General features: G+C 52.3%; 1 protein-coding gene across 4 annotated transcripts in view; it reads left to right on the top strand.

Moving 5' to 3' along the window:
* LOC126517426 (latrophilin Cirl-like) overlaps nucleotides 1–14,034 on the top strand; it is a 433,187-nt gene that overhangs the window by 375,379 nt on the left and 43,774 nt on the right. For all 4 annotated transcript variants that reach the window (XM_055064486.2, XM_055064484.2, XM_055064483.2 and 1 more), the window contains one exon: nucleotides 9,462–9,645. In XM_055064486.2, the coding sequence (XP_054920461.1) occupies nucleotides 9,462–9,645 (184 nt within the window). The remainder of the gene's footprint in view (nucleotides 1–9,461; nucleotides 9,646–14,034) is intronic.

Consider the following 14,034-nt stretch of genomic DNA (forward strand, 5'->3'; position numbering starts at 1 on the left):
CGGGCAGCGGGCGAGCGTCTCAGTGCGCGTTTTCTGCTACTGAACGAACCTAACAGTCCCGACGTCGTAGCAGAAATCTTCCTCGCGTTTGCGCTTGCTGCATATCCCAGTTGTAGCCGACGGCTGTTTGTCGGTTCTAAGTTTCGCGAGCCAAGCTTCATGGAGCTTATTCTACGGCTACGTGGGAATAAGGCTGACACCAAGCTCCCTTGCGTACGTCCGGTACTGCGGCACCCAGCAGTAGCCTATGCCATGCTGCACGCCTCCAAAAGCAGCCCCCCCCCCCCCCTACCTAGTATAGTACTTTCAAATTCTGTCAAGTAGATACCCAAGGCGGGAAAACTTCACCACTTAATCAGAAGCGCAGCGCAGGTGGGACTTTAAACTTTCGTTTTCAGTTTGCTTCAGCGCTTCCAAAGCAGCCGACGTGGCCGCTGTGTCCACGTGATCCCTCATGCCACGTCACGACGACGGTGGCGCCAGCCTTTCCAGTGGTGGACCTCGCTCGCCCCCAATACAGATATTCTAAGAGCAAAGTTGCGGAAGGCCCTTCTTTTATTGCGATAGCAATTATATGGCCACTCCAGGCGCATTTCTACCGTCGCCGTCGCCGTGAGGTTCCGTATGAGTGAAAGCGTGCGAGGGTGAGCCAAGGAACGCGCTTCAATCTCGCGTGCGCGAGCGAGGAACGCGGCCCGGATGCGCGCCATTTCCTGTGGCGCGCGAGCCTGGGGCGAGGGAGGAGGGGCGTTGTGCTTCGGCTGCTGCCAGGGGGCCTCATGACCTTTTCGCCCGCCGGTCCGTACACACTGGAGACAACCGCGGCCACTGCTGCGGCGTTGGCCACGCGAATTGCAGACGCCATAGTGGACGCCATAGGAACGCGTTGCCGGCGCTCGTGTGTTTTGAAAACAATGTGCGACGTAGCCAAAGTGCGCGCCCGCGTGGACCTTATCTTCAAAGCGATCTGCGATGTTTGCAGAGCGCGCGTAGTGCCGGTAGCTTCGTATGCGCTGTGCTTTCGACGTTTCGTACGCGTTGAAGCGACAGATGCACGGAGGTCAATTGGCTAGCGCCTGCTGCCGCGATTCCTAACTCCAGAGTTTTCACAGTGAGTTTCCGCGGTCATCGAGCGATGTGTGTTTATGTTTATCTGTGTGCGCGTCACACCGTGCTGGTTAATTGAGTTAAACACCGACGGGCTAGTTGGTTTGAATCCATGATAGAATGGGTAAGCGCGACTCAACGAGGACGTACACAAAGACAGTGCTGTCTCCGTGTGTCTGTTTCTTTCAATGCCCTCTTTGAGTCGCGCTTGCGCATTCTATCATTGTTAATTTAGCTAGTAAGCGCATGTTTGCAAGTTTATACGGCCGATAAAACTACTATTCTTACTTCGTACAGCTATCTACTAATTTGCTATCGCAATCGGTGTTTCGGCTTTCCGGCAGAACTGCGAATTTTTGGTGTTGTCGTAGTTCCTTATGCGCATTTGAACGGGATAAGGTATATCTCAGATAATCAGCGACATTTATTTGCTTATAATCCTGCACCTGTCACGTGTGCTGCAATTAAGCCTTCTGGTATATACGCCGGAACTTGCAAGTTACCGGCTACGAGTTACCAATGCAGGCAAGGTTGTAAAAAGCAGGTTTTCAGTCGCCCTCCTTCATTTTTATATTTAACCGCTCACTACTTTTAATTCTCGCTCTTCTTCTTGTCTTTCTTCTGGCTTGTAATCATCTTCTAGGCGTTAACTTCTCGGCACAAACCCCATTTCAGACATTTTTTCTCTGCCCCCGCCCCCATCGCAATAATCTCCCATCGTTACTTGTTTAATTCAGTTCCGCTAGGGCCCCTAATTTCGTCGCGACATTCATACGGGTCGGGAAGAAGAAAGGGAGGTCCCGGGCCAGCTTCCCATTTAGCGCTCAAGTCATTCGTCATGTCGACTCCGCAACCAAGTGTGCATGCCCTTTTTTTCTTCCCCTTGGTATTCGCAGTTTATCTCACCCGAATTTCGAAGCGCGGAGGTTCGTAATTTTAATCCCCCCTTTCGCTCCCCCGAACTGTGTGTTGTTAATTGAAGTCTGTTTAACTTTCTCGGTTTTTTCTTCTTATTACTTTTCCTCCGAACTCTGCCGGTAATTGCAATGTCGACTCGCAGGGGACACGTGCCTTTTCACTTCGTTTTTTGCAACAGATTTAGCACCGTTTTGCTCGCGTGCTATAGCGTCACTGGAGGGCCGTATTTTGCGTTTCTACCCATCATTTCGTCGCTTTTTACTTACCTGGGGATGACGTCGAGTAACTCCTTTTTGAAAGCAGAGTTCTCTGCGAAAAAAAAAAAAGGAAGCAGGAAGCAGAAGCAGAGGCACTGTGCCACGCAAGCGTTCACCGTTAAACTTTCGCACGGATGACGGCACTTCTCCGTTTGCTCTCTGTTCCAAAACTTGGAGCGCGATGATTATGCCGAGACAGACGACAGTCGCTCAGGCGAGGCTCGGAATTATTGCTTTCTACATATGGCTACTCGTCGAGAAGCGACCCTGTGTTTGTTTCTTTTTTAGACCAAATGAAATAATCTGCATTCTGCACGGAGTACTGGAAGAGCTCTTCTGTCGGCTTGTATTCTGTCTGAATGTGTGAGTCCAGTGACGCGCTGTTGTCGACGTATAGTTTCTTGCGAAGCCACCTGGGCGGGAATCTGGCGCCTATGCGCGTTTCCCGACGGGCGCAGTGCCGCCTTGTGAGCGCCAGGCCGTGGGTGCGCGAAGGTTTGCCTCCAACGTGGCTTGGCCTGAAACGTGGTCGTGGCTGGACAGATAAATTTTCTTCAAAATAGTATCTTCATGAAAAGTTCGTACTCGTCGGCACTACGTCTATCGATAAAGTTGACTCTTGTAAATACACTATAGCGAGGGAGGAAACCAAAACGAGAAGAGCGGGATTCCCGCCGACCGTTCGTGTTTTTTTTTTTTTTTTTTTTTCAACTTGAGTGGTCCGCTGGTACATCTTGTGTTTAATACAGTCCCATATTTTAGCACAAGTCCCCATGATCGAACGGCAAATGTTTCATTTCGTAACAGTAAACGCACACGAAAAGTACAAACCATCGCGTGCTGTTTTAGTACCGAGAATGTAGCATTCCGATAGACGGAATGGTGCTAGCCATCTACGCCTTGCGGGTGTCCTGGTTCTCTCAGAAAGATGGCAAGATGGCACTTCTAAGCCACCACATGCCGGCATTCCCATGTACGCCGCAGCGCCAGGTTTCATCCTAGGTAATATTGCAAGAAACGCTATGGCTGTCGGGCTCTGACCCTAAGGAGCTCGGGTGGCCCTTCTCATATGATCAAGTTACTCGGAAGTTTATCTTTCCGTGTCATACCACATATGAGGTCACAGCATCCTCGAGTTCTTCCGGGTGATCATCTGCGTATGCTTCAAGTAGCTTAGGTTTTGTGCTAGAGCCGCGTAATTAAATGCCGACACTAGGCCTTCGAGTCCATTTAACCCTTCAAGTGACGTCACAACATGGCCGGTCCTTATGCGTTTATCCCGGTATATTAGCGGGGGGCAGCGTAAGCAGTACTCGGACGCAACTAGAGAACACGAACACCCTCGCGGCGCTCTCGATATCCTGTTTCTGTGTCCGCGTCACGTCACCAGTACTGCAGTACGACATAGCTATGGGCTCGTGCATCTAGTCCGCCAGGCACAACGTCCGAGCGTAAATTACGTCGTGTCTCGCTCAGCAGAAAACGCGGGCAGGCGCGCGCCAGTTCTCGGTTGGGTTTTTTTCTCTCTCTCGCCCCGTGTACGCGTTTCACAGCTGCAGCGCTCGCAAGCACGCACGTCCCGGCGCCGCTCGCTTGTAAGGAAGCGGCGCGTCGCCAGACTTGCCACGCACTTTGCATCTCGTTCGAGAGGCGGCAGCGCGGACACCGCGGCGCTAAGCACTCGGCCCGACCACTTCTTCGGGGATCGATCTTCACCTGCGGCCGCTCGTTCACCCGGCGCGAGTCACTGCAGCCCGTTCTCATTTGCAATTCCCTTCGAGTGCGGCGACCCGCGCCGCACTTTACTCGTCGCGCGTGCCCTCTCTTTTTTTAGTGTGCGCTCGCAACCCGCGGTTCTTCGCGCCTGCGTGCCTCGCTCCCAACTCGGTCGAGCTTGCAAATCTGGGAGAGTCCCGGGCGAAGTTCGGCTCCCAACTTCTCGCAGCCCGAGGCTACCATTACGGGCGCCCGAGGAGGACCCCGCAGTGAACTCGCGCGGCTGTATTGGGGCCGCTTCGTCGACAAATTGATCGGAACCTAATTTCCTGCTTGCCGCCCCGCCGACAGGTGCCGCCCGCCGTGTTCTCGAATGCTCTGCCTTGTTCGATCACCCTTCTTCCCCAGCGTCTGCCAGAGGAAGAGGTTGTCGCTCTGCTCGAGATACGTCTGGTCTTACGCAAAGATGTCGTGCCTCGGCTGATGTAGCTCTGATTGCCGTAAGAATACGCTCTGGGAATTTCCGCGCTGTACGCGTGACACCGTGGTCGGAGTGTGCAGGATTGGCGAGAATTCTGTATTCACACATTTTCATAGGCGTACGCCGTGGCGTTCTCAAACGTGGAAGCCAATTTTCAAAAGGAACAAAAACACAAAAACAAAATGCGTGAGAATCGCGTCACGTGATTATGTAAAGTTTATTCGTTTACATGTGTCCTGTATGGGAACGCTTTGTGTACATAAGCATAGAAAGCAATGACAGCATAACCGAACGATTATACATATTATTGGCGACAAGGGCTGCGCTTTGCGTGATCACGATGTCTTTTCTTTTTCGTGCGAGAGACCGTCTTCCAGGGTTACGTCGCTATTCAGAAGATGCGGGCCTTGCGTTGTCCCGCACGTGTTACGCGGGCACGGATCGACACGACCGCCTTTGCGCGAAGAGGAGACCGTCCGCCCTCGTAAGGACAGAAACCGGTCAGCTCGGATAGTGAGCATCAGATAGGCGAAAAACTGCCGACTAGTGACGTAAGGTTACGACGGAAGAGCGGAGTCGGGCATTCGGCCCCTCGCTCGTTCGTGGCTGCATGCAGGGCGAGTACGGCACACGACCGCGTTTGAGCATTTCGCAGACTGGTGAATCCTCGCGCAGGCGGCGCTCTGATGACCGATGGAACGCTCGCTCGGCCCGTGCATGCAGCTTGCGTTTGCATGGCCGGTGAGCAATGTTTCGGTGTTCTGTGCTGGACTAGTCCGTTCTCTCGAACTTCCGTTCCACGTTTGCCGCGCAAATAACAGGGGCAAAAGTACTCTCCTCCCGTAATGTCTAACTGTAGTGGCCATTATTTTTTCCGTGAATATGTGACTTGAAATGTATAGTTAAGCCAGCCTGACTAGAGGACTCGGTCAATATTTTCGGGTTGGCGAAAACGCCTCTGCCGAATGTCTCGGTGATCGTTTATGGCACTTTCCCTTGCTTCACGAACGAAAAAAAAAAGAACAATTCGAAAAAAGAATCTACAGATGCAACGCACTTTTTGAAATTTGGGAGGCGAGCCTTTAGCGAATTATTTAACCGGACATTACGCAACTGTTCAATCTTCTGCAACGCGTCTTGCGTCATAACGATCGCGTGCCTGTCGGGAAGCGCCTAGCGCGTGATCTACGGGACCGCGAATTGCGTTGTCTGTGGCATGCGCTCACTTTTCATCGCCCGTCCTCCGGGACCAGCCCACTTCACTATCGCACCATCTGTAGGACCTCACTCGGCAAGAAGGAGCAGAGCACCGCGACAAAGAAGGGCCGAGTGGTGGTTCGCGTCGCTTTAATTGAAGGCGTTGCGGCGATGGTTGCTTGGGCAGCGTTTGGTGTTTTACTGCTTAATTCCGCAGAGAACACGAGGCGGCCGTGCCTGCACAGCTGCATTGTACAGACGAGGGCGCCACACGTGAGCCGATTCGTTGTGCGAGCGCTTTCCTGTGAGCGAGCTACCCTGCGAGACAGCGCAGCGCTTACGGTCACCGAATGCCCGCCGGGCTGCTGAGCGTAAGCAAAGCAAGCAATGGGGCACTTGTGGAGGCCACTACGCCCGTTGCAGAAATGTGTACGCAAAGGAGGGCTGTCTCTCCGCCGAACAGGGAGGAAGTTTGTCCCTTTGGACTTCGGCAAATGGGAATTGGGAAAGCGTGAAGGCTGACGGAGGCGTTCGAAGAGAGAGAGAGACAAATTTCAAAGTACGAAAAGCAGAGATATCATCAGGACGAGCTCTAGCCTTGAACTCTAGCCTTCGCTGTCGGGGAGGGTGGCAAGGTGAAAAATGAGTGAGAGAGTGCTTCAATAGAGTCGCTAAAAATTGCTATTTTAGAAGAGAGGCCGATTCGTTGAGTAGTGAGTTCTTAGTATGGACGGTTTGATCTGCCAGCAAGTGACTATTGTTCGTTCGAAGGCGGAGTTGATGTTACCGTTTGGCTGATGGGCTACATCTAAATAAGGCGCGGCTCCGACACCGGTTCTTCACTACCGCGCATAAGAAAGAAACGCAGCAGTTGGCGCAGTCATGTAACTAAGGAGACGCGAAATGAAGCTAATAGCGAGACATATCAGACTTATAGCATCAGTGGAAGAATAAGCGGCTGTGATAAGCGCACTTCTCACACACTATGGGTATGAGTGGGGCAAGATATTGCAGGGATAATGAGACGCTAAATAACATTAGGTCGGGGCAGGAGGCAATAAATGGAGTGCCCGAAATAACCTTCGAATCACTGAGTAAAAAAAAAAATGAGAGGGTAGGGAATCTCGTGAGTGATTTAATAATGCGACCAGAAGGGTTGCGGATCAGTCGGAGGGTGAAGCCCGGGAGGGCGGCATGTCGGGGGTGAGCCATAAATAAACCGCCGACACGAAGCAATCGAGGCTCGCATGAATGGATGCACGAGGCACAAGGCGGCCCAACAAAGCCGGCGGCTCGCATTTGCACCTTCCGAGGCCGTCCGGGAGGCCTCGCCGAGGTGCTTCGCAAATCAGATCTCGCGCGGCCCCTGCATCGGCAGTCGGCGGTGTGCGCCTGGAAAGCCGTTCGCCCAGGGGGAGCCGGCTGGCCAGACGTGCCGGCGCCTTCGGGGCAGATTGACGTCCTCCCGGGAGTGCTCCGCCCTTCTTCCCCAGTGTTTGCAGGGACGCGCCGTGGGCTGCACATGCGTGCAGCGGTGCTTTCGCGTGCCGAAAGCTGCACCAAGTGCGAGAGAGAAACGGTAGGGAGGTTCACCAAGGACGTGCCCGACTAGCTACCCTGCACTTGGGGAGGGCAAAAGGGAAGTAAGGAGAGAAAAGAAAAATAGTAGTCAGTCATTCACAGTCAGTCGCAGAGGAACCTCCACTGTCACGAGCGTACATACAATCCAGTGTCCTTCAAGAAACGCAGCATAGCTTTTGTGGCCTTTGCATGCAAGAACGCATAGGCCACGGTACAAGGATCCTTTCTTCTGAGAGCGTTCTATTGTATAGCAGGTTCAGTTTCGCTTGTGGAGTACGTCGTCGAGACCAAGTGCGATATCGCGGTGGCGCGTACCACGTGACGTTAACCTGCGGGAAGTGCGCTAGGCGCCAAGTACATCGACAGCAGACTCGGGGAACACGAACTGTGCCTGTCGATCTCGGGCTCGCTTGGTGGATCACCGCAGGAGTTGTGGCTGGGGACTGGTTTTCACGAACAGCCGCATGTTATCGAGACACCCCCTCTGCGAGACGAGCGTTTTCTTCGTACAGTCAAAGCATTTTCTCGGTTTTGCCAGCAAACCGCCTTAGCGCCCTCTTGAAGGCGCCTTCACGCGCCAGCCGTATCCCGAATTCCAGTGCAAAGCTTTGCTCTATGTTATGTCGGAGACGTTCGCGCGACACAATTAGGAAATTCCCGTTATTAAACAGCGAGTGGTCTTGTCCCGGGAGTAGAATCTTCCGACACCATTTATTTTGCTCCTTGCGCCGAGAAGATCGCTTTCAGGCAATTTGTACTCGACGTAAGTACTGATTGGCTGAGATAACGTATGCTTATGCGGTCATACATATATTATATGCCAGAGTGAAACGTCTGACGATGTAGTGACCTAAAAAGAAAGTGGATATGATGAAATCCACTAGATCGATGATATATCCCGCTTAATGCGGCCCTGCAAACGGTTCTTAGTTTTCCGGGGCAGTTCTACGTTCCTCAATTATTGCACGGCGAAGCGCGCGCGCACACACACGATATATATAGTGTGTGTGCGCGCTATACATGAATACAAAGCACCCCTACACATTAGAAATGCGACGTTGAACAAAAAATAAACGAAATAATTCAAGTATTCAGACAGCGCACAGCGGCCTGAATACTGCTATTCTTCGTTCGCAGCAACGGACAGCAGTTTCCACGGCAGTGCACGAAACTGCTCTGGTCGCGGGACAGCGCTGTGCCCGCCTGCACCGAGGCTATAGTCCCAGTTGGGAGGGGGCACGCACGCTCCAAGGCGAGCTTTGCGGGCTCGAAGACTTCCAAATTGTTTCTCTGCACGTCGTGCCGGGGCGGCTCTCCCTTAACAAGTGTTGTCGCTCGCAGGTGCAAGGTTGGCGGTGGGTTTGCAAACAAACTTCTGGGAACGTCGTCTCGGGGGGAGCCCTGTGTTTTGTGTAGATTGTCACCTACGTTCTTTATCTGTTGTTTTAGTTCGTTGTTTAAACGAGGTGCGCTTTATATGGGGTCGTATTGACGAAGCTTGTGCTTTGAAGCGCGCTTTTGCCATTGGCTCGTCGGCTTCGCTAATGATAGCTGCAGCATCGGGGCTAGCAGCAATTTTTTCCTTACGAACGAATTAGCGTAATAACGTTTTCTTTTCCCGATGCAGCCATTCGTTTCCGTGTAATAATAATATTCTTGTCGCGATAGTCAGCTCTATTTTCGATTCTATACAGCATATGTACCCCTAACTGACACTTCTCTTGAGGTTTGATGCGTGCCCTGCCGTCATTGCTGCGGCCGTAATGTTGCACAGGTGAAAGCCTGAAGCGCTGCACGTTATCTCGATCCTGTTTTACCGAGAAGCGCAGTGCAAGATTTCGATACCCACGCGCAGTCGTCGAAGGAAATACCAGCCTTGGCAAGTGAGCCCTCCGTGAAGCCATTCCCGTCGCTTTTTTCCCTCGCAGTGTCGGCCCAACAGGTGACGTCTGAGACTGAATGTATGGACCGGCAATGTTTGGGTCCCGGTAGTTTCTAATGGGTGCGCGCTTCTTCGGTTGACCTGCTACAGCCAGCGTGGCAACACTAAAGCCTACCGCGCGCTCTGGCGTGACAGTCGCGTGTTGGGCTGCCTGAGATAGTTCCGCGCAGTGCCCTCTGCCAATGCTTCCCCCGCATGCACGTAGCGCAGAGCGAGTCTCACTGACGTGCCTCTCTCCCTCTCTCTCCCCCACGTCGTGCAGTCCACGGTGGAGATCAGCAGCAACCTGCTGGAGGACTACCAGCGCGACTCGTGGCTCGAGCTGCCGCCACGCGAGCGCCGCCACGTGGCCGGTGCGCTGCTCCGTGCGCTGGACAACTCGACCTGGCTGCTGGCGGACACCAAGAACGCCGCGTTCCGCTTCTCCAGGGCGCACGGCAACGTCCGTAAGTGGCGCCTGCTCTGCGACTTGGGCTTTAACTTGCGCATTCGGCGTGAAAAAAAAAGAAACAGGCAACAGCGGAAGATAGTTCATTTTGTCTATAACCTTTGTTGCGTCCGCAAATTGTTTTTGTCATGCGTCCCTCGTGAATCCGAAAAATACGTGAGGTGTACGGCAACAGAATCGACTTTGCTATGTGCAGCCTATTTGGAATTACTTTCAACGGCCTGAGAACTTCGCGAGATGTCAATCATGACTGTCAAAACAACGAAAGAAGATAACTGCTACATGGTCGCAAGTAGAGCGAGAAGGACAGCGCACACGCCGAATCTGAACTGAAATCTCGCACACTGGCGGAAGCCACCAATACACAAAAGAAAAAAAAAAACGCTGTATGTTCCGTTTCTCGGTTCCACGTCCTCCCTGGTTTTCCGCCACTGTACGACCTTTCAGTCGATGGTCGGCGTGTGTGTTCCACTCGTGTGCTTGTTTTGCATGCCTTCATTTTTGTACCACGAATTCAAACCACGTTGCTCAGATTTCTGTCTCTTTAAGCTTTTAGCTCTCTCCCAGCTTGGTGGCACCGGACCTCGCACCGTAAGAATTGTGCTTATCAACCGTGAACGACGGACGTAGCCGAAACGGTGCGTGAATATGCGCAAATAACGCTTTCCCGGCGATGAGTGTTCCCTGCCTGCGTTGTCAGCACCCGCTGTCCACACAAACATACAAGCAGGCGGGCAACGGTGCCGGAAAGGAGAGCGTCCGCTCACTTCGCCTGCAGCGAAGTGCCGACGAACCCGCGTTTGCCGGTGGGCTTTGCTTCGCCCCAGCCCAGAGCTGCCCTGCGGGAAAGCTCGCCGGCGGCTTGCCTCCTGTTCCCGTCACGCCATTTGGCTTGGCGGGTGGCCGGGGAGCGAGCGCGCGCGGCGAAGTTTGCCTGTCGCGAGCAGCAGTGCGGTGGACAGGTCAAACATTCGTTTGGGCTGAGGGGAGCGCCGCGCCGACGATGGAGCGGTTCAGTCCGCTGGGAACGAACGGCTCGGGCACAGGACGCGTGACCGGAGCACGCGTTGCTGAAATGTTTGCCGGTCGGTTAAGGGAGAGAGATGTATAAAACTCGAAGAAGTAATGGAGGTAACCACTGCGCGCTTCGGTGCTATGGGCGAGTGTAAAACGATAGAGAAAATTGATTCATTGTCCCCTCTAGCTTGCAGCTAGCATACTCGCAACTTTCACTCGTGTTTTTTGGGCTTATCCACTTAGGCCCCTTCGTTTTGATACTCGATTGAGCTGTGTCGCAAGAAAGAGCCTGGGATGAGCTCGTGGGCACTGCGGACATCGCAGCGAACGGAAAGCACGCAGTCAGGTGGGGAGCAACGATGCACGTTAATCGGAATAGAATTCGCAATCTCGCTCGAGCAAAAGGCATCGTAACACTCACACACGTTCCTGTATAGCACTGACTTGGCGGTGTAAAAATGTTGCTTACGTTACACAATGTCGCTAGCTCATCGATGCCTTTCAGTGGGTCCTTGTTGTTTCTGCAGTTGTTTCGCTGCCATTGGGGAGCGCTCGTCATTCCACTGGTGGCCAGTTTCGCCGCGACACGATGCGCCATTTCGAGGTTCGCAGAGTGCGCGGTCTCGTCGCCGAGCGTTCATTCCGGCTGCCCAGCCTCGTCGCCTATCGCGATCCCTGATCGCTGCACGCTTTTCTCGGGCTGTCTGGCGGCAGGACACGCGGGACGCCGTTGTGGAAACGCAGCCGGAGATTCTATTTTGCAGGTCGCGCTCTCGGGGCGACGCGCGGAATTGTTTGCCGCTCAACGTGCCGCCGTTCCGTTTTCACCATTGCTGCAGCGCAGGAAACGTTATTTCCCGTTTCTGCCCGTTTTTCCGTTCGGCGGAGCCATCTCGTTTATTTTATTGCTTTTTTTTTCTAGTTCTTCCTCTGTGTTCTCACTTGATGGGTTTCAGACCATCGGAGATGAAAGGGCCCGGAATTGAACACGCGTCCGCCCTTCGAGTACAGTCCTCGCACATTTCTCTTCTAATTCTTTGTAGCGGCGCCATTTTTGCCGTGTTGATTTCGGCGTGTTTGGCGGAACTCTAGGAGAGGTAAAAATAGAAACGCACGGTCGCATTAGACTTTTGTGCGGCGGGTTTGTTTGTTCTTGCTGGGGCATTGCAAATTCCTTCTTGTGCGCCTGTTTCGTTTGTCTTCCCTGGTCTGCCGTGTCCACGTCTCCACTTCTCTCCGTGAAGTACTCGTCGTTGATGGTCAACACTCTTCTGTCTTTCTTTTATTTTTATTTTTTTCATCTCCCGCCGAACTTGGCGCTTTTCTGAGTGAGCAAACAGGAAGACCGGGAGAACACTGCCGTATGGTATTTGCTCCAGGTTCTATTCTCAACTAGCAGTTTTGTCGCCTTTTGTTTTTTTTTACCTTTCGTTGCATTTCTTGTAAACGTACCCGTTCCAAAAACGTGCGCACCCTGCACGTTGATTGAGAAGGAAGTTTGCCCGTGTCGCTGCCAATTCCCATCTGTGCACTGCTTTGCTTACCGGAGAGCCTATATTTCTTTACTTCCCTGGTCACTTTGCTCTTGATTCAAGAACTCACATTAATGTCTACTTGTTTTTCTATTATTTTGTAATTTTTAAAGTGACAAATTTCCAACGAATACATCAGTAATCTGTCTTATGTCACTTGTCCATTACTCAGCGTTATTCTTTTCTTTAGCCTGTAGTTCTACGTCTTTAGAAATTTGAAGCGCGGTTTATATTCAGCGTCCCTCAGTATTCCTATAACTGGGGGATTAAGCCGTAGCGTTTCGGGAGTGTCCTCTTTATTTTTATTTTTGCGCTTTCTGGTTTACACAATTTCGGTGTGCTTTTGACAACATTACTTTTTAGACGTAATCGTAGGAAGAAATAGCTGTCATAATTACAGCCTCGCGACCGCCAATGCATGAGAAAGCTTAAATACAACATAATGTTATTAAAGCGAAGCTTTCTATGTCTTACCGATTCGTCCGTCAGCGCCGAAAACGCCGTGTAGGACAGCCAACCTACACATCTGCGTAGAACACTGCAGTTTACATTCGCATTTGTACCAATAAGAACAACGGGAGCAGTGTCATGCTCTCGACCAATGGCAAAACGTCACGCTGCCCAGACGACCTGTATATATCTGCATCGCATTACTGTGAGATCCACGACGTCACAGCGACGTCCCCACGGCGCCGTGGTTCGCGCTCGAAGCCCACTCCGCTTGAGTGGTTGGCAGCGGTTCATCTTGGAAGAAGCGCTACGAAATAAGACGGTCATACTACAGACGACAGGACGGGTCGCAGACGAGTGATTTTGCTGTGCGCGCCCGAAGCCAGAGACCCCTGCAGTCGCATGTTCGTCGCACAGCATCGTCTGCGCGCCATGGCGTTCAGTGCCTTCGCCCACTCCAACGAAATGGTCAAAAAATACAATCTTAAACAAGCAATCAAATCACATATGCATAGCATCGGGTCGCTCAGCATTCCTTGGGTTCGTTGCCTGGTCGTTGGCTGTGGACTTTGATTCAGTTTGCGTTGGGGGAAAGCTTCGCGTTCAACCATCTTTCTTTAAGAAAGGGGTTTTGATTTTTTCCGTAAGAAAGCAGACGTTATACAGCCATTGGCTAGCAGTTGGTAATATGTACCGTATACTCGCGGCTAATCGCGGAGAGAGTCAGCCAACGTTCACTTCAGCCAGCCTAGGTCCGGTTCACTAAAAGACATTCAACAATCGATTGTAATTATTGCATTTATCGAGTTTATAATATGACTGTCGAATGTGACTAACTCACACAAGTCGCTCAAACATCGAGAATTCGAAGCGGGGAAGAAGTGTGCGCATTACGAAACACCTCCATCCGCTTTCTTGTTTATTCGTTTGAGAGAGAGAGAGAGAGAGAAAATAAACTTTATTCAAGAATCCCGGTCTGGGTTCGCCCGCTTTGTTCTACTTGTCTGCCAAGCCGAGCGTCGTGATGAGCTCGATCATGGTACGTACGTAGTCGGAGGAGGAGTCCGCCAGCCACTCCTCAATTGTCGTAGGTCTACGGGTGGGTGAGAGTTTAGCAAGGCTAGCCTGAATAGCGAGACGGCTCGCCGGACAATCCCACAGAATGTGAGCATTATCCGGGAAGCCGCCACATGCCATGCAAGCAGGTTTACCAGGCAAACCTTGTATGTAGTGTTGGAAGTGTGGGGACAAGAGAGAGTGTGTCTGTGCACGCCTCCATAGTACCGCCTCTCTTCGCTTCATGTGTGTGTCCGCTCCGCTTGTGGATACTTCATGGAGTTGTTTAGTAAATCGTCAAGTTTTTCGCGCCTTTCCGCCCGCGCGAAGGC

This window comes from Dermacentor andersoni, chromosome 11, assembly GCF_023375885.2.
Source record: "Dermacentor andersoni chromosome 11, qqDerAnde1_hic_scaffold, whole genome shotgun sequence".
NCBI classification, from domain to species: domain Eukaryota; kingdom Metazoa; phylum Arthropoda; class Arachnida; order Ixodida; family Ixodidae; genus Dermacentor; species Dermacentor andersoni.